We start from the raw sequence: 24,595 nt of genomic DNA on the forward strand, positions 1-24,595 counted from the left end.
CACGCTCATCTCGGCTCAGCCCAGGGACAGATTGCGAGGGATTAGCATGAGGGGTATGTGTGTGTGGGGATGTTGGGGGCACATGGGGTCTCACACAGCACTGACCAGGAAGGGTGGTTCCCCTGACTCCCAGCCCCCGTTCTGTACACCCACTAGGCCTCACTCCCCTCCCTGAGCTGATGATAGAATCCAGGAGTCCTGGCTAAATGCACCTTGCTCCTCTAAGCACCAGCCGCCACACCTCTCCCAGAGCCAGGAAGAGAACCCAGGAGTCCGGCTCCCAGCCCCCCCTGCTCTCACCACTAGACCCCACTCCCCTCCCAGAGCGGAGGCTGAAAACCCAGTTGTCCAGATTCCTGACATTCCAGGGCCATCTCACAAACACATGCTCCCCCGGGGTGTCTGCCGCAGGGCTGGGGTCTGCGTAGGGGATAATAACCTACTATTGTGACCCACCCCCTCACAAGCTCATGAGACAGGAGTCTGTGCCAGGGTTCTAGAGGCTCAAACCTAGGCGACAAGGGCCTGTAGCCAAATGCATAGGAGGGGGCAGAGTTAAGGTGAAATAGACATCCTTAACGCCCAGACTTTGCCCCCCTTCGGGGTGTATGCAGGAGAAAGAGCTGGAGGTCCCTCATCGATTCACCGGTGGCCCCTGGGAATGTGCTGGTCACTGCCCCTCAATCCCCTGAATCTGGTTGCCAGGTCGAGGGAGCCATCCCCTTGCATGTGGGAAGCACAGGCCAGAGGCCTGTGGAGATTTTGCTCCTTCCCCGGTGGTGCTGTCTTATGCAAATCACCCCAGCTCCTTTGCATAGGGGAGCCACCCAGCATGGTTTTTGCGAGGGCCCCGACGGGGACATGGATCATGGCTGCCCCCGGGGGGCACTACTGAGCCCTTGCAGCCTGAAGAATGGGGGTCCAGGTATGGTGGGAGAGGGAATGGGGGGGTGCACAGAGCCCCTGGCATGGAGGGAGGGGGTGGGGGAGCTGCAGGGTGCCCCCCTGTAGCCTGCTTGGGTACCTGCCCCCGGTGCCCCCTGTACCCTGCGCTGGCACCTCCCCCAGGTACCCCGTGTCCGCAGCCTGCTCTGGGGGTCCCCTACCAGGACCCCCCTCCCCCTGCCCCTCTCCGCTGCCCCTACCCCGGTGGTGCCCCCTACCTGTAGCCCATGGCCGTGCGGTTGCTCTGCAGCTCCTCGGCCGGCAGCCCGGCCTCCAGCAGGTAGCTCTCCAGCCGCCTGCCCTCCAGCAGCCGCCGCGCCGCCTCCAGCAGCTGGCCCGGGGTGAGAGCCGGGTCCCGGCCCGCCGCGCTCCCGCCCTGGCTGCGCCGCCGCCCGCCCTCGCCCCTCCCGCCTTTGCCCTTCTTGGCGGTCGGCAGCCCGTACAGCTCGTCCACGCTCAGCTTGGCCCCCGCCGCGCCGCGCCCCGCCGGGCCCGGGGCCCCCCGCGAGGAGCTGGCGAACATGGCCCGGCGCGCCCTGGTCTCGGTGCGTCCTGCGCCTTCTCCTCCGTGCGCCCCGGTCTCCCTGTGCCTTGGTCTCGCTGCGCCCTGCGCTTTCTCCTCCGTGCGCCCCGGTCTCGGTGCGCCCTGCCCCTGCGCCGATCCCCGTGCGCCTTCTCCTCGGTATGCCCCGATCTCCGTGCGCCCTGCGCCGACCCCTGTGCTCCCTGGCCTCGGTGCGTCCTGCGCCGACCCCTGTGCGCCTTCTCCTCGGTGCGCCCTGGGTGCGCTGCGCTCCCGACGCCGGGACACTCTCCCCTCTACTCCCCTCCCCGGGGAGCCACGTGGAGCCGGCTTAGCCGGGCAGCTGCCATGCTGTGCCCCTCTGCCCCCTCCCACCATCTGCCCCCTCCCCATCCCGCCTGTGACCCATCTCCAGTCCCCTCTCCTTGCGCCCCCTTCCCCACCCCATGTCTGCAGCTCATTAACCACAGCCCCCCTCCCCACGGGGCACTTACCCCCTGCCCTACGCCCCCCTGGAGAGCCACTTCCTTGGTGAACCCCCACAGCAGGGGGACCCCGGTAGAGTGATCTCCTCTCCCTACCTACTCCACAGGCATTTCCCCTCCCCAACCCATGCCCCCATCTGCTGCCCCCACCCCACCCTGGGCTATAGGGACCATGCCATGTGAACTGGTCTGCCCAATGCCCCTCTCCCAACCTGGGCATGTCTCTAACCCACCCACCCTACCCCCAATGTAGGGGGCATGGACAGACAGGGACCACAGCACCCTTCCCCCAGGCAGTGGGTTCTCACCAGCCGTGTTCTCACAAGGACTGGTTCTCACAAGAGCCTGGAGATTTTCCCAAGAGGCCCGTGGTTTTCACAAGCAGTCCCCAATTCTCACAAGAGGCCTGTGATTTTCACGAGTGGGCCCTGATTCTCCCCAGAGACCTGTGATTCTCACAAGAGGCCAGGGATTTTCACAATGATTTTTCACAAGCAGTCCCTGCAGCTCACAAGAGGCCTAAGATTTTCACGAGACCAATGATTTTTCACAAAGGGTCCCTAATTTTCCACCGGAGGTTGGTGATTTTTTTGGACTGTCTGAGGCACCCAGTTGTAGACACCCTAAGGGGCTGCCCCTTTCAGCCAGCATGGGGCAAGCCCCCAAGCCCCTCCCCCCAAAGATGAGTCACCTGCAATCACAAGCCTATTCTGAACCTCACCTGTGTGACCCAGTGCTGGGAGCGGGGCTCCATCCCAGGGACCCTAGGAAGAAGGAGACCCCCCCCTTCTGCAAGCCCAGCCCCCCTGTATCACCATGACTGCAGCTTCCTGGAGTGACCAGATTAGCTAAGCTGCTTAAGGGAACAGGAGGCCAGCAGCCTGGGTTGGCTCAGAGCTGGGGGGAGGGGGCGGGGGGGGCAGGGGCATCTGCCAGGGGGGCGGGGAGGGGCCCTTATACAGTGGGGCTGGGGGGCGAGATCACCCTGCGGTGTCCAGGCATCCCCCACGCGGTGGGTTTACCGAAGGAATCACTCTCCAGGAGCCTGACAAGCAGGGGGCCAGCTGGGAGCCAGGACTCCTGGGTTCTTTCCCTGCTCTGGGAAGGGAGTGGGGTCGGGTGGTTAGAGCAGGGGGGCTGGAAGCCAGGACGCCTGGGTTCTCTCCCCGGCGCTGGGAGGTAAGTGGGGGCTAGCTGGGGGGGTTAGGTCAGTGACAGGGCACCTGCTTTTTATCCCCATACAGGGCCTGTGAGGGCATTAATGGGGGAGCAGGGTACCCAGGACTCATCCCTTGCTTGTCAGCTGCATGCCCACGGAGTGCCAGCCTGGCCGGGTCCAGCTCCGGGAGCGGGTGCAGTGCCAGGCTGACCCACGGTCTCCGAAGGGTTAATGCAGCCGGCCCAGTTGTTGACGGCGCTGCTCAGATCCCAGTATTTGGGGCTGTCAGGGAATTAAAGCACCGGCATCGTGCAAAAAACGAATGCCCAACGTGCCACCTGGCACCGGATTACCCCCCCCCCCCCACGGCAGCACAGCTCCGCTCCCACTGGGTGCCCTCTGGAGACCAGCAATGCAGCCCACAGAGCCAGGCAGGGGACCCAGGAGTCCTGGCTCCCAGCCCCCCTACTCTAACCCTAGACCCCCACTCAGACTCCATTTCCCTCTGTGTTTTGCATTGCTACCCCATGGAAGGGGGGGGAGGAAGGGTTACACCTGTTTCGGGGCAGGTGTGGCTGTCACCTTGGGGTCTGGGCCACGGCTCGTTCAGGGAGGGCTTGTGAGCCTCCCCCCCGCCCCGTCAAGGCAGCCTGCAGCCAGCTGGTGGGCTAACTCCCACAACTCAGCACTCCGCTCTGGCCCGCAGCAGCAGCCCCGGGGAGCCGTGAGGGGGCCCCACGCACAACCACGGCCACCCTCCCAGCCTGTCACATGGTGAGTACAGGGGCACCCCCCCCCCCCAATTCTGCCCCCTCCTCTGTCCAGGACTCCTGGGTTCCACACAGGCGGGAACCAGCTGCAGCCCTTCCCCGGCGCTGGTACCTGAGCGCCCTGGCAGGGGATTAGAGGAATTATCTCCGGCAGACACTTCCCTGACCGGGCAGCATGCGCTGCCTTTTAGCACCGGGTGCCTCATGGCACCTCCAGCATGGCACCCCCTAGAGGGGACAGACCCCCATCTCCTGGAGCCAGCCAGTCCCTGCCCTGGGGCCGGATGTGAGCCGGCGCCCCCTAGAGGGGACAGACTCCCATCCCCCGGAGCCAGCCAGTCCCTGCCCTGGGGCCAGATGCGAGCCGGCGCCCCCTAGAGGGGACAGACCCCCATCCCCCGGAGCCAGCCAGTCCCTGCCCTGGGGCCGGATGCGAGCCGGCGCCCCCTAGAGGGGAAAGGGCGCAAGGCAAGACACTTGCTGGCTGTGCCGACCCCCCTCTGTCCAGCAGCAGCGGGTGCCCCCCACCCCCAATTGCCGGACACGAGCCGGCGCCCCAGGGCATTCGGCCTGCCTGTGGCTGCGTCCTTTGCCCCCGGCCAGCTCCCCGGAGGGCCAGAGGCGCCGGCAGTGAAGGGAAGGCTGCTGGAATGGGAGAGCAACATTTTAATTCACCAAGGAGCCTCCACCATAGAACTGGGATCGGCCCAGTGCCACCGGGACAACCCCAGCGCCCGCCCAGCGCAGGGAAGGTCCGAACACGCCCACTAATGCCGCACTGAACAGGAGACGCGCATCCCGCTTGGCAAAGGGCTGGGAGCCAGGACTCCTGGGTTCTCTCCCCAGCACTGGGAGGGGAGTAGGGGGGTGCTGGGACCCAGGACTCCTGGGCTCTGTCCCCACCGCTGGGGTGTGGTCTAGGGGGGCTAAAGCGGGGAGGGGGGCTGGTAGCAAGGACTCCGGGGTTCTATTCCTATGGCTGGATGGGGATTGGGGTCTAGAGCAGAGGAGGATGCAAGTCAGGAAGCCTCACTCCTGACCTCCTGCTCTAACCCACTAGATCCCCTCTCAGAGGCAGAACCCAGGAGTCCTGGCTCCCAGCCCTCACATCCCTGCTCTATTCACTAGACCTCACTCCCCTCCCAGACCGAGCGAGCCCCCCCAGCTAGTCCCCTGGGTGGGGAAGGGGTGCACCAGCCTGCAGGGAATTGTGGGATGCAGGCTCACCCGGAGGGCCAGGCCATCTGATCTGTGAAGGGGGCGGGAGGGTGGGGCTGAGCCAGGGGCAGCTCCCATGTCTTGGGCTGGGTGCTGCGCAAGCCACGGGGCTGTGGTTTGCCTGGTAGAGAGGCGCGGCGGGGGCCAGCCGCGGGGGGGCGGGGGGCTCAGCCGGCCCGGGCCGAGAAGAAGGGCAGGCCACGGATGAAGCCGTCCAGCTTGGCACGGAAGAGCTCGCTCTGGATGGGTTCGCTCATGCTGCACAGCGGGTTCTTCACCACGAACTCCACGTAGATCTGCAGCGGGGGGAGAGGGGGGGAGAGCGAGCAAGCATGTGGGGCGGGAAGAGAACCCAGGAGTCCTGGTTCCAGCTCTAACCCACCAGCCCCTAATCCTCTCCCAGAGCTGGGGAGAGAACCCAGGAGTCCTGGATCCAACCCCCCCCGCTCTAACCCACCAATCCCCACTCCCCTCCCAGAGCCGGGGGGAGAACCCAGGAGTCCTGGTTCTGGCTCTAACCCACCAGCCCCTGCTCCCCTCCCGGAGCTGGGGAGAGAACCCAGGAGTCCTGGCTCCCAGCCCCCCACTCCCAGTGCAGGGCCTAGGTGCCGTGGGGCCGGGCCCAGACTCACGTTGCTGTAGATCTGGTGCAGCACGTCTCGGATGTTGCCCACGCCCAGGTCCGTGTTCATGACGACCTTCAGCCCGCTGGGGGTCTCGTAGTAATGCAGCTTGTACTTGCTGGTCTGAAAGGCCAGGAACCCGTCCTTCCTGCGCCGGCGCGGCTAAGGAGTGTGATGGGGCCTGGCCCCCACAGAGAGACACCCCCCAAAACTCCCCACCCCCAGCTCGGTCCCCAGGCTGCTAATGTGGACTGGGAACCTCCCCCACCCCACACAGCCCATCACGTGGACAGAGCACCCCCAGTCTCTACACAGCCCCCAGCAGGGGCCCCTGCCCATCCCATGGATTGAGAGCGCCCCCCAGATGCTACACAGACCCCCCAGCCCATCCCATGGCTACGGACCCCCCTCTGGCCCTGCACAGCCCCTGCCCCCCAGCGGAGCCCCACGGCGGGGCGGAAAGATACATGTCGACGGGGCTCATCTTGCCGACGAAGGAGCGCATGGAGAAGAGCATGCCGTACATGAGTTTGAACTCCTGGGGGGGCAGCGAGAGAGAGAGGGCAGCGTGAGACTCCCCCCCGCGCCACAGCGGGGCTGGGGTGGGCAGGAAGACGTGCGCCCTCGCCCCACTGGGGTGGCTGCCACCATGGCTTACTCCGGGCCCCCGTGTCTCTCCTGGCGCCCCATGGGCTCAGCCCCCCGGGAAGCAAGGGCCTGGGCCCGGCCGGCTGAGGTGCGGTGGGGGGGGTCTCACCTCCTCCTTGGAGATGCCGGCCTGTTTCTTGCGGTGCCACTCGCTGTAGTGCAGGCAGACCCCGTTGCGGTCGAAGAGATACAGGTTGTGCACCGTCATCTGTGGGGAGGAATGGGCAAGGGGGCAGGGCACGGGGGGGGGAGGGCACGGGGCGCGGAGGGCAAACAAGGGGGCAGGGGGGAGAGACCTCAGTTACTGGCCTCATTAATTTCCTTCTGCTTTTCTCCCTCTCCCCTACCTAGAGTGCCCAGATGTCCCGATTTTGCAGGGACAGTCCCGATTTTGGGGGCTTTGTCTTATACAGGCGCCTATTGCCCCCCCCCGACGTTTTACACTTGCTGTCCGGTCACCCTACCCCTTCCCTGCAGCCCCGCCCAAGCCCCCCACATTGAGCCCCACGTCCCTCCCAGCCCCACCCCACAAGCCACCCCAGCCCTGGCCTTTTCACCCTGAACCAGCCCCAGCCCCCAAACTACCCCCAGCCCCAACCTTGCCCCCAAACCATCCCCAGCCCAGCCCCCTGCCCCCAAACCGCCCCCTGCCCCAGCCCCAACCTTGCCCCCAAACCATCCCCCAGCCCTGCCTCCTGCCCCAGCCCGGCCCCCAAACCACCCCCTGCCCCAGCCCCCAAACAGCCCCCCAACCCAGCCCTGCCCCCAAACCACCCACAGCCCGGCCCCCTGCCCCGGCCCCCAAACCGCCCCGGCCCCAGCCCCGCCCCCAAACCACCTCCAGCCCCGCCCCCTGCCCCGCACCTTCCAGTCCAACCCGCCCCCGCGGCTTTTTCCCCCGAACCGGCCCCGCCCTCTCAGACCCCCCCAGTCCCGCACCTCGGCCCGGCCGCTCCGCCGCTGCTGGCCCCGCCCCCGCCGGAGGCTTCTTCCGCTTCCGCCCCGCCCGCCGGCCCCTTGCCCCGCACCAAGATGGCGGCGGCCGCCTCGCGCCCAGGTGCCCGGTGGGCGGGGGGGCAAGGGAGGGGCGCGCAGGGATGGTGGCGGGGCGTCGGTTGGGGGGGCTGGGGCTGGGGCGGGGCGGGGCGGGGCTGGCGCGCCGCGCCGCGCCGCGAGCAGGGGGCGGGGCTGGCGCGCTGGGGGCGGGGCTGGAAGAGCAGTTGAGGGGGGTGAGGTTGGGCAGCCCCATGGGGGGAGGGGGGATCTGGGGAGGGTTGGGGGGTGACCCCTGTGGGGGTGGAGGGGGGGCTGCGCTGGGGGGTGACCCCTGTGGGTTGGGGGGTGACCCCTGTGGGGCTGGACTGGGCTGGGGGTAACCCCTGTGGGTTGGGGGGTGACCCCTGTGGGGGTGGAGGGGGGGCTGTGCTGGGGGGTGACCCCTGTGGGTTGGGGGGTGACCCCTGTGGGGGTGGAGGGGGGGCTGCGCTGGGGGGTGACCCCTGTGGGTTGGGGGGTGACCCCTGTGGGGCTGGACTGGGCTGGGGGTAACCCCTGTGGGTTGGGGGGTGACCCCTGTGGGGGTGGAGGGGGGGCTGTGCTGGGGGGTGACCCCTGTGGGTTGGGGGGTGACCCCTGTGGGGGTGGAGGGGGGGCCGGAGGCGGTGACCCCTTTGGGAGGAGGGGATAAGGGAAACCTGGGGGGATGGGGGAGACCCTGGTGTTGCTGGGGGGCCCCCCTGACTGCTCTGTGCCCCCACCTCCCTGCAGGGTCCGTGCGGAGCCAGAGCCTGGAGCGCCCCCCGGCGGCAGCTGCCCTGGCGTGAGGGGCCCAGCACCTTCCCCCCACCTCGGGCAGGTGAGAGCCGCTGGGCTGCCCCATAGCAGGGTCCCCCCTTTCCTGGGGATTGCCCCACTGCTTGACACCCCCCGGGGGGGCTGGAGCAGCCTCTACACCAGCTCCTGCCCCCTGGCTGGGCCAGAGCCACAGGGCCAAGGGAGCCTGGGGTGTGGGGGTGACCTCCAGCTGCCCAGGGTGATGAAACATTGGGGGGTCCAATATGGTCAGGACTCCTGGGTTCTCTCCACAGCTCTGGGCGGGGGTGGGGGCTAGCGGTTAGAGAAGAGGGGGCTGGGAGCCAGGACTCCTGGGTTCTATCCTGGCTCTGTGTGTGTGTGTGTGTCAGAGCCCCTCTACTGCTCTGAGCTGGGGGGATTCCTGTCCGTGTGTGGGTCTATGGCTGTCTGTGTGTGTCAGAGCCCCTCTACCACTCTCAGCTGGGGGGATTCCTCGCAGTGAATATGTGTGTGTGTGGCTATATTGTGTGTGTGTGTGTCAGAGCCCCTCTACTGCTCACAACCAAGGGGGATTCCCCAGGCGACAAGCCGGCAGTTCCCAGTCCTTTTGGCTGTGCTCTCCCGCGGCGAGGGCGCGGCCGCCCCATGGCGGAGAAGGGCCCCTGCCCCGGGCTGGACGCCTCCCTGCGCAGCGAGGACCTGCTCAGCGACATGGAGCCGCTGCCCCTCTCGGCCCCGGCCACGCCGGCCCAGCCCTTCGGCTCCGAGGTGACGGCCCAGCTCTACGCCTCCCTGCACCGCAGCCGTCAGGCCGAGCTGGACGCCTGCTCCCAGCTGCAGCCGCCTGACCTGGAGGCCCTGGCCGAGGAGCTGAGCCGCACGCTCTCGGCCGGGGTGGAGGTGAGCGCCCGCAGGAAGGTGAGGAGGAGGGATGTGGGGCGGGGTGGCGGGGCCGGCCGTGGGGCTGGGCGGTGTTGACGGCGGTGTCTGGCTCCTCCAGCAGGGCGGGGAGTCGCGGCATGTGGCCGAGATGGAGACCGTGAGGTCGCGCCTGCGGACCATGCTGCAGGATTCCCGCGAGCTGCCCCCTGGTGAGTGGGGTGGGGGGCACTCTCCCCTGGCAGTCAGGGCTGGAGTCAGAACAGCCGCCCTGCCCCAGAGGTGGCTGCATCTCGGCGAGGGGTCCCCGTGTCACCAGCCGCCCAGCCCCAAAGGTGGCCACATCTCAGCGCTGGGCGGGGTCCCCGTGTTACCAGCTGCCCCGCCCCAGAGGTGGCCACATCTCGGCACCGGGCAAGGGGTCCCCGTGTTACCAGCTGCTCCGCCCCAGAGGTGGCCACACCTCAGTGCTGGGCGAGGGGTCCCTGTGTCACCAGCCGTCCCTCCCCAGAGGTGGCCGCATCTCAGCGCCGGGCAAGGGGTCCCTGCACGTGCAGTAGGTTGGGGGTGGCTTATGGTTACAAGACTCACTAGGTTACCTTGGGCCATCACAGGTTCCTTTTCGTTCCCCTCCCGCTCCACAGCCTGGGGGGTTCTCCCCAAGAATCCATTTGGCCCTCTCCAGCCCCCCCACTTTTTCTCTCCGTTTGCAAAGTGCGGCAGGGCCTGCAGGGGGCACTGTGGCAGTGCCCAGCCATGCCAGGGAGCAGAGGACAGCACAGAGCCACTGGGCCTGCTCCCTGTGTGTGACAGGGAACAGTGCTGCCCTGACTGGGCCCTTGGCTAGGCCACCAGCCCCCAATCCCCTCCCAGCGTCAGGGAGAGAACCCAGGAGTCCTGGCTCCCAGCCCCCTCTGCTCCAACCCACTAGACCCCACTCCCCTCCCAGAGCCAGGGAGAGAACCCAGGAGTCCTGGCTCCCAGCCCCCACCCCCCTCCCAGAGCCCATCCTGGAGAGAGGGTGTCACTGAGCAGAGGGCCCCTTTCTCCAGCAGGGGGCGCCCTCGGCCTGGGGACGGTGGAGCGGAAGGATGATGACGACTCCTTTGAGAGCGACAGCACCACTGCCCTTCTTGCGTGAGTGCCGTGCGGGGGCAGGTTAAAGTCGGGCCGTGATTGAGCCACCACGCCCCAGAGGTGGCTGCATCTCGGCGCCAGGCGAGGGGTCCCTGTGTAACTAGTCGCCCCACCCCAGAGGTGGCCGCATCTCGGCTCCGGGCGAGGGGTCCTGTATAAGCAGCCGCCCTGGAGGGAGCTGAGGAGGGGCCGGTGTGTGCCGAGCTGTGCCGGCATCTCCGGGAGCCCCCCAACCCCTTTGCCCTGTTTCAGCGCCAGGCCCCTGCAGGAGCTGTCCCCGCCCGGCTCGGTGTGTGGCCTGGAGGAGCTGTTTCCCCGCTACGCCAGCCTGCGCCTTGGCACACCCCCTGAGCCCATGCCCGCCACGGAGCCCCTGCTGCTGAAGGAGGCGCTGGCCAAGGAACGGGCCCGCAGGAAGGTGAGGGGCCGGGGGCCGGGCTGGTCTCCCAGGATCCTTTGCGCCCAGCTCCCACGGTGAATGTATTTCTGGGGAGTGGTGTACCCAGTCTGTGTGTGTACCAGCGGTGTGCACACATGGAGGGGAGGGTGTGTATACATGTACAGGTGTCTGTGTTGATGTGTACCTGGGGGAGGGTGTGCCCTGTGTGTGCTGACCTGGTGGGTGTGAAGGGGTGTATACCTGGGGAGGGACGTACCCAGAGCGTGTGTATGGGTGTGTAAACGCGTGCCGGAGGGGTTGTGGGTGTGTACCCGGGGTGGTGGTGGGTGTTTACACGTACCGGAGCTGGTTGGGTGGGTGTACCTGTGAGGGGTGTATCCGGGGTGCTGTGTGTGTTTACGCGTGCTGGGTGTACCCAGGCTGTGTGCCTGCTGTGTGTGTGTGTGTGTGTGTGTGTACTTGGAGCGGCGTGGGGCTGGCTAAGGAGATGGGGTGGGATGCTGGGCTAGATGGGCACATTGGTCTGATCTGGGGTGGGGCTGGGGTGAGAGGGACCCCCAGCTGGATGGGCCCATTGCTCTGCCCGTGGGGGGCTCAGGATCAGGACTCCTGGGTTCTCGCCCCAGCTCTGGGAGGGGAGTGTGGGGGCTAGTGGTTAGAGCAGGGCGGGGTTGGGGGATGGCTTGGAGCCAGGACTCCTGGGTTCTTTCCATGGCTCTGGGAGAAGACTGGGGTCTGGTGGGTCAGAGTGGTTTGTCTGGGAGCCAGGACTCCTGGGTTCTCTCCCCGGCTCCTGGGTTCTCTCCCCTCGCTCTAGGAGGGGAGTGGGGGCTAGTGGTTAGAGTGGGGGGGCTGGGAGCCAGGACTCCTGGGTTCTCTCCCCAGCTCTGGGAGGGGAGTGGGGGCTAGTGGTTAGAGTGGGGCCGGGGCAGTGGCAGGCTGCGAACCAGGACTCCTGGGTTCTCTCTCAGATCCTCCAGGGGTCCGTGGCTTTTCCATGTGTTTCTTTGCTACTCTATAAATCCAGAGGGGATGGATTTAAAGATCTCCTCGTTAATTTTACAAGCTGTGATTAGATCCCAGGAGTCCTGGCTCTCACCCTTCCCCCTATGGGGGCGGGGAGAGAGGGGTGCTTTGTGGCCCTCGCTACCCTGAAGTGCTGTCTCTGGGGAGTGCTTGGCTGCATTTTGGGCACGTGTCACATGCCCCATACTGCTAGCGGCTTGGGGGATTCCCCAGGCACTGGTGGGTTTGGTGCGGTGGGTCTCGGCTGAGCCGACAGGCTCTGGCTGAACCTGTGGCATGGCCCGCAGGGAGCTGGGGGGCGACCCCCCGCCCCGATACTGACCCCTACTTTCCTTGCAGCACTGTGAACGGCACGTGCAGGGCCTGCAGAGCCGAGCCCTGGAGCTGCAGCAGCAGCTGGCCGCAGCCATCTCCGCTGACATGAAGAAGGACAGTATGATCGAGCAGCTGGACAAGGTGAGCAGGGGCTGAGGGTCGGGAGTGAGGGGCACCGGCCGGGCTGGCGGGCGGCACTGGGTCGGGAGTGAGGGGCACCGGCAGGGCCGCCCCCAATGGCCCACTCCTTTGCCCTCTCCCTGGCAGACGCTGGCCAAGGTGGTGGAGGGCTGGAACCGGCAGGAGGCGGAGCGGACGGAGCTGCTGCGGGGGCTGCAGGCGGAGAAGGAGGCGGCGCAGCGGGCGCTGAGCGAGCAGCGGGAGGTGAGTGGCGGGCGGTGCTGGGGAGCGCTGGGGGCCGAGCCGCCCGCCCGGTGCCACCCTGAGCCCCGGTGCGTCTCCCCCGCAGAGGGTGTCGCAGCTGGAGGCGCGGCTGGAGCAGGCGCTGGAGGACCTGAGCCGGGAGCAGCAGGCGGCGAGCCAGCAGCGCGAGGAGGCAGCAGCGCTGGTAAGGGTCCCCTGCCCGAGCTGGAGCCCCGCGGCCGGGGGCGCGGAAAGGGGCCCCTGGAGCTGGGCGCCGGAGCCCATGGTGACCGCAGCTCCCAGCATGCCCTGCTCCCCTTAGAGCTGGGCGCCGGAGCCCCCAGGGACCACAGCTCCCAGCATGCCCTGCTCCCCTTAGAGCCGGGCGCCGGAGCCCCCGGGGACCGCAGCTCCCAGCGTGCCCTGCTCCCCCTAGAGCCGGGCGCCGGAGCCCCCGGGGACCGCAGCTCCCAGCGTGCCCTGCTCCCCCTAGAGCCGGGCGCCGGAGCCCCCGGGGACCGCAGCTCCCAGCGTGCCCTGCTCCCCCTAGAGCCGGGCGCCGGAGCCCCCGGGGACCGCAGCTCCCAGCGTGCCCTGCTCCCCCTAGAGCCGGGCGCCGGAGCCCCCGGGGACCGCAGCTCCCAGCGTGCCCTGCTCCCCCTAGAGCCGGGCGCCGGAGCCCCCGGGGACCGCAGCTCCCAGCGTGCCTTGCTCCCCCTAGAGCCGGGCACCAGAGCCCCCAGGGACCGCACCTTCCAGCATGCCCTACTTCCCGTACAGCTGGGCGCCTGAGCCCCTGGGGACCGCAGCTCCCGGCATGCCTTGCTCCCCTTACAGCCGGGTGCCAGAGCCCCTGGGGACCGCAGCTCCCAGTATGCCCTGCTCCCCCTAGAACTGGGCGCCGGAGCCCCCGGGGACCACAGCTCCCAGCATGCCTTGCTGCCCCTAGAGTCGGGCGCCTGAGCCCCTGGGGACTGCAGCTCCTGGCATGCCTTGCTCCCCGTACAGCCGGGCACCTGAGCCCCTGGGGACCGCAGCTCCCGGCATGCCCTGCTGCCCCTAGAGCCGGGTGCCAGAGCCCCTGGGGACCACAGCTCCCAGCATGCCTTGCTGCCCCTAGAGTCGGGCGCCGGAGCCCCCGGGGACCGCAGCTCCCAGCGTGCCTTGCTCCCCCTAGAGCCGGGCACCAGAGCCCCCAGGGACCGCACCTTCCAGCATGCCCTACTTCCCGTACAGCTGGGCGCCTGAGCCCCTGGGGACCGCAGCTCCCGGCATGCCTTGCTCCCCTTACAGCCGGGTGCCAGAGCCCCTGGGGACCGCAGCTCCCAGTATGCCCTGCTCCCCCTAGAACTGGGCGCCGGAGCCCCCGGGGACCACAGCTCCCGGCATGCCTTGCTGCCCCTAGAGTCGGGCGCCTGAGCCCCTGGGGACTGCAGCTCCTGGCATGCCTTGCTCCCCGTACAGCCGGGCACCTGAGCCCCTGGGGACCGCAGCTCCCGGCATGCCCTGCTGCCCCTAGAGCCGGGTGCCAGAGCCCCTGGGGACCACAGCTCCCAGCATGCCTTGCTGCCCCTAGAGTCGGGCGCCGGAGCCCCCGGGGACCGCAGCTCCTGGCATGCCTTGCTCCCCCTAGAGCCGGGCACCAGAGCCCCCAGGGACCGCACCTTCCAGCATGCCCTACTCCCCGTACAGCTGGGCGCCTGAGCCCCCGGGGACTGCAGCTCCCAGCATGCCCTGCTCCCCCTAGAGCCAGGTGCCGGAGCCCCTGGGGACCGCAGCTCCCGGCATGCCTTGCTGCCCCTAGAGCCGGGCGCCGGAGCATGCTGGGCCAGGTGGCCCCTCTCACCCTTGGGTCCCCCCCCACCCTGCAGGAGGAGGAGAAGGCGGGGCTGCTGCGGAGCCTGGAGGCGGAGCGCCAGCGGGGGCGGGGGCTGCAGGCGGAGCGGGATCAGGGGCAGCGCCAGCTGGAGGCGCTGCGGGCCACGCTGGAGGAGCAGCAGGCGGGCTGGGCGCAGCGGGAGCGCCAGCTGGAGCAGCGTTGCCAGGCACTGCGGGACGAGAGCGCCGGGCAGCTGGAGCGAGAGAAGGTGAGACCCCCCCCCCCCCGGGAACTGGGAGCTGTGCCCTCTGCCCCCCTCCGCTCTGCCCCTGCCTGCTGTGTGCCGTGCCACTCTGCCCACCCGCCCCCGCCGCCCTCTGTCCTCGCCCGGCGCCCCTTCTCCTCTGCCCCCCTGCTGCCCAGGGAACTCCCCTGATGCCCCTCACCGGGCCCTTCCTCTGTGCCCCCTGCCCTGGGTGACCCCGTCTTCTAGATGCCCAGTTCCATTGCTACGACCCCCCCCCACCCGTGCCCCCTGGCTCCTCCGTCCTGCCCCCACTGCCTTCTGTGCCACAAACCCCACCTGTCTCCCCCACACATCTGGGGTCCAGCTCTTCCTCCACCCCACCACTCCCTCAGCCCCCTCTGGGGGAGTGGGGGCTGGCGGGTTAGAGCAGGGGGTGCTGGGATCTGGGACTCCTGGATTCTCTCCCTGGCTCTGGGAGGGGAGTGGGGGCTGGTGGGTTAGAGTCGGGGGGGGCTGGGAGCCAGGACTCCTGGGTTCTCTCCCTGCTGGAGCTGGGCAGCGGTTACGGGGGGTGTCAAGGTTCCTTCTCCACTCTGAACTCTAGGGTACAGATGTGGGGACCGGCATGAAAACCCCCCTACGCTTATTTTTACCAGCTTAGGTTAAAAGTTCCCCAAGATACAAACGATTTTACCTCTTGCTCTTGGACCTTATCGCTGCCACCACCAAGCCTCTAACAAATATATAACCGGGAAAGAGCCCGCTTAGAGACGTCTTTCCCCCCAAATCCTCCCCAAACCCTACCCCCCCTTTCCTGGGGAAGGCCTGGTAAAAATCCTTAACCATTTGCATAGGCGACCACAGACCCAAACCCTCGGATCTTAAGAACAATGAAAAAGCAATCAGGTTCTTAAACGAAGACTTTTAATTGAAGAAAAAGTAAAAGAATCACCTCTGTAAAATCCGGGTGGTAAATACCTTACAGGATAATCCGATTCAGAACAGAGAGAATCCCTCGAGGCAAAACCTTACGTTACAAAAACAGGAATCTCCATTCCCTCCGGCACAACTTATTTTCTCAGCCATTTAAAGAAACAATCGAATACGTCTCTAGCTAGATTATTTCCTAAATTCTCAGACTCCATTCCTGGTCTGTCCCCGGCAAAAGTATCCCACAGACTGACCCAGACCCTTTGTTTCTCCCCCCCTCCAGCTTTGAAAGTATCTTGTCCCCTTATGGGTCATTTGGGTCAGGTGCCAGCCAGGTTACCTGAGCTTCTCAACCCTTTACAGGTGAAAGGGTTTTTCCTCTGGCCAGGAGGGATTTTAAAGGGGTTTACCCTTCCCTTGATATTTATGACGGGGGGGCTGGGAGCCAGGACTCCTGGGTTCTCTCCCTGGTGGAGCCGGGCCACGCGGGGCAGTCGTTACGGGAGGAACTGGGGGCCAGGACTCCTGGGTTCTCTCCCTGCTGGAGCCAGGCCGTGCGGGGCAGTGGTTACAGGGGACCTGGGGGCCAGGACTCCTGGGTTCGCTCCCTGCTGGAGCTGGGCTGTGCGGGACAGTGGTTACGGGGGGCCTGGGAGCCAGGACTCCTGGGTTTTCCCTGCTGGAGATGGGCCGAGCGGGGCAGTGGTTACGGGGCTGGGAGCCAGGACTCCTGGGTTTTCCTCCTGCTGGAGCCGGGCAGCGCAGGGCAGTGGTTACGGAGGGGGGCTGGGAGCTAGGACTCCTGGGTTCGCTCCCTGCTGGAGCCGGGCTGCGTGGGGCAGTGGTTACGGGGAGGCTGGGGGCCAGGACTCCTGGGTTCTCCCCCTGCTGGAGCGGGCAGCGCGGGGCAGTGGTTATGGGGGTGTCCCGTTGCCAGGCGGCCGTGCAGCGGGAGGCCCAGCGTGCCGCAGACGCCCAGCAGGTCCTGGCCTCAGCGCAGGCCGACTCCCAGCGCCTGGAGAGCGAGCTGGAGGCGGTGCGGAGCGAGCGGGACGGGCTGCAGATGGAGATCAGCCTGGTGAAGGTACTGGGGGTCTTTCCCCTCTTGGGGGCACTGGCTCCCCTCTGGCCCCAGGGCGGGGACTGGCTGGCTTAGTGGGGCGGGGAATGGGGCAGGGGCCTGTCCCCTCTAGGAGGCGCCAGCTCCCCTCTGGCCCCAAGGCGGGCACTGGCTGGCTCAGGGGGGTGGGGAATGGGCACAGGGCCTGTCCCCTCTAGGGTGCGCCGGCTCCCGTCCGGCCCCAGGACGGGCACTGGCTGGCTCGGGGGCTCCCTGGCTGCCAGCCCCCCTGTGCCCCCAGGCGCGGTGCGAGGCCCAGAAGGCGAAGCTGGAGGCGGAGCTGAAGGTGGCGCTGGAGCAGCAGGTGACGGAGCGGCTGGCGCGGGTGCATGAAGACAGCCTGCGCCAGACAGGCGCCATGCGGGAGCAGCACAGGTACCTGCCCGATTCCTCGCCCCACGGCTGTCCCCCAGGCCCCCTTTGGTCCCAGCTCCCCTGTGGGTGGGTGGGTGGGGCCCATGCCCGCTGCTAAGCCTGGCTCCTCCTCCCCCCCCCCCGCAGGAAGCAGCTCCTGGAGCTCAGCGGGCACCACGAGCGGGAGCTGGGCAGTCAGCTGGCACAGTTCCGGGCCGAGCTGGCCGAACGCGAGGAGCGTCAGCGGCGCCTGGTCGAGGACTACGAGCTGAGGTACCGGGGGGGCACGGGGGGCTGGTTACCCAGGGACCCCTCGCCCGGTCCGGAGATGCGGCCACCACTGGGGCGCGGGGGCTGGTTACCCAGGGAACCCTCGCCCGGCCCGGAGATGCGGCCACCTCTGGGGTGGGGCGGCTGGTGACGCAGGGACCCCTTGCCCGGCGCCGAGATGCAGCCACCTCTGGGGCGGGGCGGCTGGTGACCCAGGGACCCCTTGCCCGGCGCCAAGATGCGGCAACCTCTGGGGCGGAGCGGCTGCTTACCCAGGCCAGGCTGGGCCCATGGGGTGCCCCGCAGTAGAGCCCCGACGGCCCCATTCTCTGCAGGCTGGCCCGGCAAGAGGAGGCGGCGCGGGAGCTGCAGGCCGGGAAGTGGCGGCTGGAAGCCCAGCGAGCTGACATGGTGGCCCGGCTCCAGGCCATGATGCAGTCGCACTGGAACGAGGCCCTGCGCGTGCTGACCGGAGATCCCTCCTCGCAGTCCCCCGCCAAGGGCCCCCGCCAGGTGAGTGCCGGGGGACCCAGGAGTCCTGGCCCCCCTCCTCCCCTGCTCTAACCACCAGCCCCCACTCCCGCCCCAGAGCTGGGGAGAACCCAGGAGTCCTGGCTCCCAACCGCCCCGCTCTAACCAATAGACCCCACTCCCCTCCCAGATTCAGGGAGAGAACCCAGGAGTCCTGGCTCCCTGCCCCCCCCCCCCCGCTCTAACCCCTAGCCCCCACCCCACTCCCAGATTCAGGGAGAGAACCCAGGAGTCCTGACTCTCAGCCCGCCCTGCTCTAACTCATCGGCCCCCACTCCCCTCCCAGAGCCGGGGAGAGAACCCAGGAGTCCTGCTCTGATCCCCAACCCTCAGCCTGTGGCCCTCCGGCTGGTCTCTAACCCCCCCCATCTCTTTGCCCCCCCAACAGCCTCCTGTTTCCGACGCCGCCTCCCTGTTGGAGCCGGAGCGCCTGGGCCAGCCCCCCAGCCCCGCCCTGCCCGGGAAGCTGGAGAGCTGGCAGGGGGACCCCTGCGGCGGTGCCGGGGACGGCGAAGCAGGGGGCTGGGCCTTCGCCCAAGCGGTGCCCCTGCAGCCCATCACCCAGCGCAGCTCCCTGCCGGCGGCGCGGGGCCCCGAGCGCTTCCTGCCCCTGGCACCCAGCGGGTGCGTCTCCGCCGAACTGGCACAGCTCCTGAACCAGAGCCTCCGGAGCCAGCCGGGCTTCCAGCCGCTGGAGCCGCAGCTCGACGACTCCGCCGGGCCAGGTACGGAGCCGGGGGGCGCCCCCCAGCCCGCCGCCAGCTCCTGGGAAGCGCCACCGGCGCCCCAGCCAGGCCGGGGGGGCTGGGAGCGGCTCCCCTTGGCCTCCCTCACCCGGCCGCTGGCTGAGATGCAGCTGGCTCTGGGGTGGAGCACGGGGCTGTTGGTGCAGGGATCCCCTGCCCAGCATGAGAGGGGTCCTCCCACCCTGCGCCACAGTGCCCCCTAGTGCCACTGTGGGGCCAGCCCTGCCTGCCAGGGGAGAGCGCCCCCTGCTGAGCCCCCCGCTCCGCTCCCTGCCCCACAGCGCCCCCTGCTCCGCTCCCTGCCCCACAGCGCCCCCTAGCGCCGCCCTGGGGCCTGCCCTGCCTGCCAGGGGAGAGCGCCCCCTGCTGAGCCCCCTGCCCCACAGCGCCCCCTAGCGCTGCCCTGGGGCCAGCCCTGCCTGCCATGGGAGAGCGCCCCCTGCTGAGCCCCCTGCCCCGCTCCCTGCCCCACAGAGCCCCCTAGCACCGCCCTGGGGCCTTGGGGCTGGCATCTGAGGTTGGGGGGGCACTGGGTTGTGCTGCTGTGACCCCTTCTTCCCACCCAGGGCTAAGCTTGCACCCCCCTCATCTGGCGGAGCACCCGTACCTTGAGGACGAGGGGGGGCCCAGCGATGGCGAGACCCCCCCGAACAGCAGTCTGGAGAGCGGGGGGCGAGTGCCCCCCGGCCAGCTGCACCCGGAGCTGCAGTACTATATGGCACTGGTAGGAGGCTGGCCGTGGGGGGTTCTGGCGAGGGAGGGGTGGGCAGAGCCGGAGGGTGGGGCTGGCAGCTGGCTGGGTGTGTGGGTCAGGTGGGGGTACCCGGCTGCTCACTTCTTCCCCCACCCCCGTCTTTCTCTCAGTTGCTGGAGCAGATGCCAAGTGACCCCCACAGTCAGGAGAGGCCGGGGGGTGAGAGCCCCCCCCGCCCCACGGGCCAGGGCCAGGCCCAGCCCCAAGGCCAGCTAGGTAAGGGTGAGGGAGGGGGGTGGGACATGCTGCTTGTCTAGGGCTGGGGGGGAGTGGAGATCCTGGCTCAGCCTGCCCCGCATGGGAGCCTGCCCCCCAGCAGCCCCAGGCCTGCCCCACCCGGTTCCTGCCCCATGCAGGTCCCGCCCCTCCAGCGGCTCAGGTCCCATCCCACGAGAGTCCAGCAGCCCAGGGCCGGCCCGGGTCCTGCCCCCCGTGGGTCCTGCCCCCTGTCCCAGCAGCCCAGGGCCTGCCCCACGCAGAGGCATGGCTCAGCCCCCATGTGACCCCCCCCCCCATCTCCTCTGCCGGCAGGCTTGGCCCGGGAGGACCATCCCTCGCTGTGGGAGACGCTCCGGCCCCACGGCCCCCAGCGCGCCCCCCCCACCGCTGCCGTGCAGAAGACCAAGGTGCCGCTCGCCAAAGCCAGCTGCGGGCAGCGGAATCTGGAGCCGCCGAGCCCCCCGCAGCGCCCAGCTGGTGAGCCCCCCGCCCCGATCCTCCCCCATGGTGCCCGGCCGGGGAGTCCTCCCTCCCCAAGGCACTCTGCCCCACAGCGCCCCCTGGGGCCAGCCCTGCCTGTCAGGGAGAGCGCCCCCTGCTGAGCCCCCCCACCCCGCTCCCTGCCCCACAGCGCCCCCTAGTGCCGCCCTGGGGCCAGCCCTGCCTGTCAGGGAGAGCGCCCCCTGCTGAGCCCCCTGCCCCACAGCGCCCCCTAGTGCCGCCCTGGGGCCAGCCCTGCCTGTCAGGGAGAGCGCCCCCTGCTGAGCCCCCTGCCCCACAACGTCCCCTAGCCCTGCCCTGGGGCCAGCCCTGCCTGCCCAGGGAGAGCGCCCCCTGCTGAGCCCCCCACAGCGCCCCCTAGCGCCGCCCTGGAGCCAGCCCTGCCTGCCAGGGGAGAGCGCCCCCTGCTGAGCCCCCCACCCTGCTCCCTGCCCCACAGCGCCCCCTGGCGCTGCCCTGGAGCCAGCCCTGCCTGCCAGGGGAGAGCGCCCCCTGCTGAGCCCCCCACCCCGCTCCCTGTCCCACAGCGCCCCCTAGCCCTGCCCTGGGGCCAGCCCTGCCTGTCAGGGAGAGCGCCCCCTGCTGAGCCCCCCACCCTGCTCCCTGCCCCACAGCGCCCCCTGGCCCCGCCCTGGTGCCAGCCCTGCCTGTCAGGGAGAGCGCCCCCTGCTGAGCCCCCCGCCCCGCTCCCTGCCCCACAGGGCCCCCTAGCCCTGCCCTGGGGCCAGCCCTGCCTGCCCGGGGAGAGCGCCCCCTGCTGAGCCCCCTGCCCCACAGCGCCCCCTAGCCCTGCCCTGGGGCCAGCCCTGCCTGCCAGGGGAGAGCACCCCCTGCTGAGCCCCCTGCCCCACAGCGCCCCCTAGCCCTGCCCTGGAGCCAGCCCTGCCCTGGAGCCAGCTCTGCGTGCCAGGGGAGAGCGCCCCCTGCTGAGCCCCCTGCCCCACAGCACCCCCCTGGCGCTGCCCTGGGGCCAGCCCTGCCTGCCTGGGGAGAGCGCCCCCTGCTGAGCCCCCTGCCCCACAGCGCCCCCTAGCCCTGCCCTGGGGCCAGCCCTGCCTGCCAGGGGAGAGCGCCCCCTAGCCCTGCCCTGGGGCCAGCCCTGCCTATCAGGGGAGAGCGCCCCCTAGCGCCGCCCTGGAGCCAGCTCTGCCTGCCCGGGGAGAGCGCCCCCTGCTCTAGCCCCCAGCCCCGCTCCCTGCCCCACAGCGCCCCCTGGAGCCAGGTCTGCCTGCCTGGGGAGAGCGCCCCCTGCTCTAGCCCCCAGACCCGCTCCCTGCCCCACAGTGCCCCCTAGCTCCGCCCTGAGGCCAGCCCTGCCTGCCAGGGGAGAGCGCCCCCAGCTGAGCCCCTCGCCCTGCTCCCTGCCCCACAGCGCCCCCTAGCCCCGCCCTGAGGCCAGCCCTGCCTGCCCGGGGAGAGCACCCTGCCCTGGCTCACCCTGTCTCTCTCGGCAGGCGGCGAGGGGGGCGTCCTGTCTCCCCGGCAGGTGGCCGAGGTCTCCCGGCTGCTGCGGCTGTACCAGGCCAAGGGCCGCGTGGCCCCCTCCTCCGAGGAGCTGTTCGCCTACCTGCGCTCCGGCGACAGCAGCGGGTAAGGCTGGTGCCGCGCCCGCCCCAGGGCCGCCGGGCTCCACTCTGCTCCGAGGGACCCATGGGGGTAGGACATACCCCCCCCAAGGGCGGCCAGAGGGAACTACAACTCCCAGCGTGCACTGCTCTACCCCGCCTTGCATGCTGGGAGGTGTAGTCATTCACCTGCCCATTGACACAAGGATACGAACCTTGGGATATGGGTCCAGGCGTGGGAGGATCCCCCCATCTACTCCCCTATCAGCTGTGTTTAGGGCTTGGCTGGGGGAGGGCTGGGAGCCAGGACTCCTGGGTTCTGTTCCTGGCTTTCAAAGGGGAGAAGGGTCAACAGGTTAGAGCGGGAGGGCTGGGAGCCAGGACTCCTGGGTTCGATTCCTGGCTCTTGGAGGGGCGTGGGGTCTAGTGGTTAGAGCAGGGGCGGGGCTGGGAGCCAGGACTCCTGGGTTCTCCTGGCCCAGAGTTCCATTCCTGTCTGTTGCTCCTCAGGCCCGATGTGAAGGGCGACGGGGGCCATGTGAACCCGGCCGCCCGCAGGAACCTTGACCCCAGGCTGCCTGAGGCCGGCAGGAGAGAGGTGAGTGCCGGGGGAGGTGGGGGGGGGTTAGGGGGCAGGGTGCTGTCACTGTTGGATGCCATGGGGGGCTCTGGGGCTCTGTGGGTGCTGGGCACAGTGTCGGGGCTGTGAGACTGGGCTCTGGGGGTGATGGGCTCTGGGTGCCGTGGAGATTGCTATGGGGCAGGGTGCTGACGGGGACGGGCGCTGGGCACCCCGAGGAGTCGCGCCCTTCCCCCATCCCCTGGGGCTCTGCTGCCAAGGCCCTGTTCCCGGCCGCTCACTCTCCCCCCCCCTCTCCCGCAGGTGGGTCCCCCCCGGCGCCCGTCCAGCGGCCGGCCCGGCCCCGAGAAGACGCACGGTCCCAGCAAGGGCGGGCGGAAGGCGGCCCAGCTTGGCCCCCGCGCCGGCAGGGGGGGCGGCGTGTGGAGATGAAGCAGGGTCCCTGCACCCCTGGGTAAAGCACCCCCCGGGCCCAGGGGTCTACCCGTTCTCACCCCCAGTTCACAGGTTATGTTGGTGCCAGGGTGGCACATGGGGCAGTGGGGCGGGGCTGCCCCCCATCCACACTGTGTTGCGTTGCTCTAAGTTATTGCCCCCCTGTTGGGGCGCTGTTGGTTATTTTTCTAAATAAAGAAGAGTTGGTTTTGCAGCACATCCGGTGCCGTGACTGGGGGGCCCTGCCCGCCAACCCTTCGCTGCCGCGCCCTCCTCCGGGCAGGGCAGGAGCACGGGCCCATCTACCCCAGCATTCCGCCTCCTCCCTGCCACCCGGCTCACACCGCGGGCCCATCTACCCCGGCATCCCGCCTCCTCCCTGTTGCTCTGCATCAGCCCCGTGGGCCCATCTACCCTGACATCCTGCCTCCTCCCTGCTGCTCCACATCAGCTACATGGGCCCATCTACCCTGGCATCCTGCCTGCCACCCGGCTCAGACCACAGGCCCATCTATCCCAGCCTCCTGCCTCCTCCCTGCTGCCTGGCTCAGACCATGGGTCCATCCACCCCAGCATCCCGCCTCCTACGTGCTGCCCGGCTCAGACCACGGGCCCATCTACCCCGGCCTCCCGCCTCCTCCCTGCTGCTCCGCATCAGCCGTAAGGGCCCATCTACCCCGGCCTCCCGCCTCCTCCCTGCTGCCTGGCTCAGACCACGGGCCCATCTACCCCGGGCTCCTGCCTCCTCCCTGCTGCTCCGCATCAGCCCCATGGGCCCATCTACCCTGGCATCCCGCCTCCTTCCTTCTGCCTGACTTAGACCACGGGCCCATCTACTCCGGCATCCCACTTCCTCCCTGCCCAGTCCCAAGTAGCGGAGCCTGTGCAGCGATCGGCAGAGCTGGCTTTGTCGGGGAGAGGGCATTCCCCCCACGCCCAGCCCCTCCCCCAGGCTGGGCACTGCCATCTGCTGCCCCCGGGCAGCGCAGGGTGATCAGGCCGCCGTGATTAGCTCTAATCTGCTTTTGTGCGAACGCGGCTTACACAGCCCTGCGGGGCCCCCCTGGGGGCACGTCCACACAGGGAGAAAAGACCCGCAGCCGGCCCGGGTCAAGGGCTCCGTCTCCCAGGGCTCAGCCGGCGGGGCTAAAAAACTGTGGCGATTTTTCGGCCCCACGGCCCGGGTCAGGTGCAGGTTTCTGTTGTCCCGGTGCGGACGCCCGGGGCCGGACGCGGGGCCTTTGCAACCGCCCGAGTCGCTCCCGGCGCAGACCTGGCCGAAATCCCGCCCCCTCGCGGCGTCCCGGTTCACGCCTCTGGCCGGGCAAAATGCCGGCGTCTTTCCGGTGCGAGCGCGTCTTCAGCCCCCAGCCGCCGGGTTGCGTCGGCCCGTTCGTCTGCTGAGCCGCCAGCAATGCCGATTTCAGGGTCCCGGCTTCCCGGAGACCCCCCCCAGCCCCGGCCTGGAGCGCCGATCCGCCGCCTTTGCTCCCGGATGGCTGTGTTTACACGGAGCCGGGGTAAAATGAATCGTTGCTCGGTCAACCGGATGGGCGACCCGGCTTCTTTTATTTCCCACTCCCGCCCGCTGCCAACTTTCTCGGGACCAAATGAGCTGGGGTGGGGGCGCCCACCCAGATAATGCCCGTGCCCACCCCCCGGCATTCCTTTGCCTTGTGCCGCTGGAGTGGCTGCCAGCAGTAGTAGCTTGTTATCCCCTTGGTGGAGGGGGATGGCCGGTGCCAGTCACTCCCCTTCTGCTCCCCGGGCTCCTCCACCAGTCTCTGCCCTCAGTTCCCAGTCCCGCTCCCCTGTCCCCCAGGCTTTGTTCCTCCTGCATCCCCTCTGCCCCACAGCCCCCCCCCGCTCACCTGGGCACCCTTGCCCCGTGGGAACCCGCGCCTGCCTCGCCTCACGGCCTGGTGTGGGGCTGGTGCCAGGGGCTCCTCCCTGGGGCCGCTCAGCCCGCACCCGGGGTCCTCCGAGCTCCCTCCCAGCCAGCTGGGGTCAACACGCCCCCCCCCACTTCCTCCCGTGCCCCCTTTCCCTGTCAACGGGGCTGGGTGGTGGAAGGGAACAGCTAATCCATGGAGACACCCCTCTCTCCCTCCCTGACACCCCCCCAAACACACAACCCCCCCACCTCACACAACCTCTCTCACACCTCCTTGCAACCCAATGCACAGGCTGCACCCCCCCCAACACCCTGTCCCACGCATGCCTACCCCCCATCTCTGCT

General features: G+C 68.8%; 2 protein-coding genes across 2 annotated transcripts; one reads left to right on the forward strand and one right to left on the reverse strand.

Moving 5' to 3' along the window:
* Window positions 1-4,551: 4,551 nt before the first annotated feature.
* On the reverse strand, window positions 4,552-7,370 carry TRAPPC1 (trafficking protein particle complex subunit 1). The gene is made up of 5 exons (XM_074941480.1): window positions 7,311-7,370; window positions 6,481-6,579; window positions 6,191-6,261; window positions 5,733-5,871; window positions 4,552-5,396 (listed from the first exon to the last, which is right to left on the reverse strand). Exons 2-5 carry the CDS (start codon window positions 6,577-6,579, stop codon window positions 5,268-5,270), a joined length of 438 nt encoding a protein of 145 aa, XP_074797581.1. The 5' UTR covers window positions 7,311-7,370; the 3' UTR covers window positions 4,552-5,267.
* A 19-nt stretch (window positions 7,371-7,389) lies between these two features.
* Window positions 7,390-22,551, forward strand: CNTROB (centrobin, centriole duplication and spindle assembly protein). The gene is made up of 20 exons (XM_074941479.1): window positions 7,390-7,428; window positions 8,746-9,083; window positions 9,166-9,256; window positions 10,100-10,181; window positions 10,434-10,599; window positions 11,947-12,063; window positions 12,190-12,306; window positions 12,392-12,490; window positions 14,157-14,372; window positions 16,219-16,365; window positions 16,643-16,776; window positions 16,903-17,028; window positions 17,361-17,538; window positions 17,945-18,281; window positions 18,869-19,026; window positions 19,167-19,272; window positions 19,588-19,752; window positions 21,231-21,366; window positions 21,852-21,939; window positions 22,225-22,551. Exons 1-20 carry the CDS (start codon window positions 7,404-7,406, stop codon window positions 22,351-22,353), a joined length of 2,955 nt encoding a protein of 984 aa, XP_074797580.1. The 5' UTR covers window positions 7,390-7,403; the 3' UTR covers window positions 22,354-22,551.
* Window positions 22,552-24,595: the final 2,044 nt, after the last annotated feature.

Source organism: Natator depressus, chromosome 28 (genome assembly GCF_965152275.1).
Source record: "Natator depressus isolate rNatDep1 chromosome 28, rNatDep2.hap1, whole genome shotgun sequence".
Taxonomy (NCBI): domain Eukaryota; kingdom Metazoa; phylum Chordata; order Testudines; family Cheloniidae; genus Natator; species Natator depressus.

Bases quoted from the DNA above. Each gene is read 5' to 3' on its own strand.
- CNTROB (XM_074941479.1), top strand. From the start codon at position 7,404: ATGGCGGCGGCCGCCTCGCGCCCAG. The intron at 7,429-8,745 runs GTGCCCGGTGGG...GGGATTCCCCAG, and splicing joins GGCGGCCGCCTCGCGCCCAG to GCGACAAGCCGGCAGTTCCC. The intron at 18,282-18,868 runs GTACGGAGCCGG...CTTCCCACCCAG, and splicing joins CGACGACTCCGCCGGGCCAG to GGCTAAGCTTGCACCCCCCT.
- TRAPPC1 (XM_074941480.1), bottom strand. From the start codon at position 6,579: ATGACGGTGCACAACCTGTATCTCTTCGACCGCAACGGGGTCTGCCTG. The intron at 5,872-6,190 runs GTATCTTTCCGC...GCGCCGGCGCAG, and splicing joins AAGATGAGCCCCGTCGACAT to GAAGGACGGGTTCCTGGCCT. The intron at 5,397-5,732 runs GTGAGTCTGGGC...CCCCCGCTGCAG, and splicing joins TGCACCAGATCTACAGCAAC to ATCTACGTGGAGTTCGTGGT.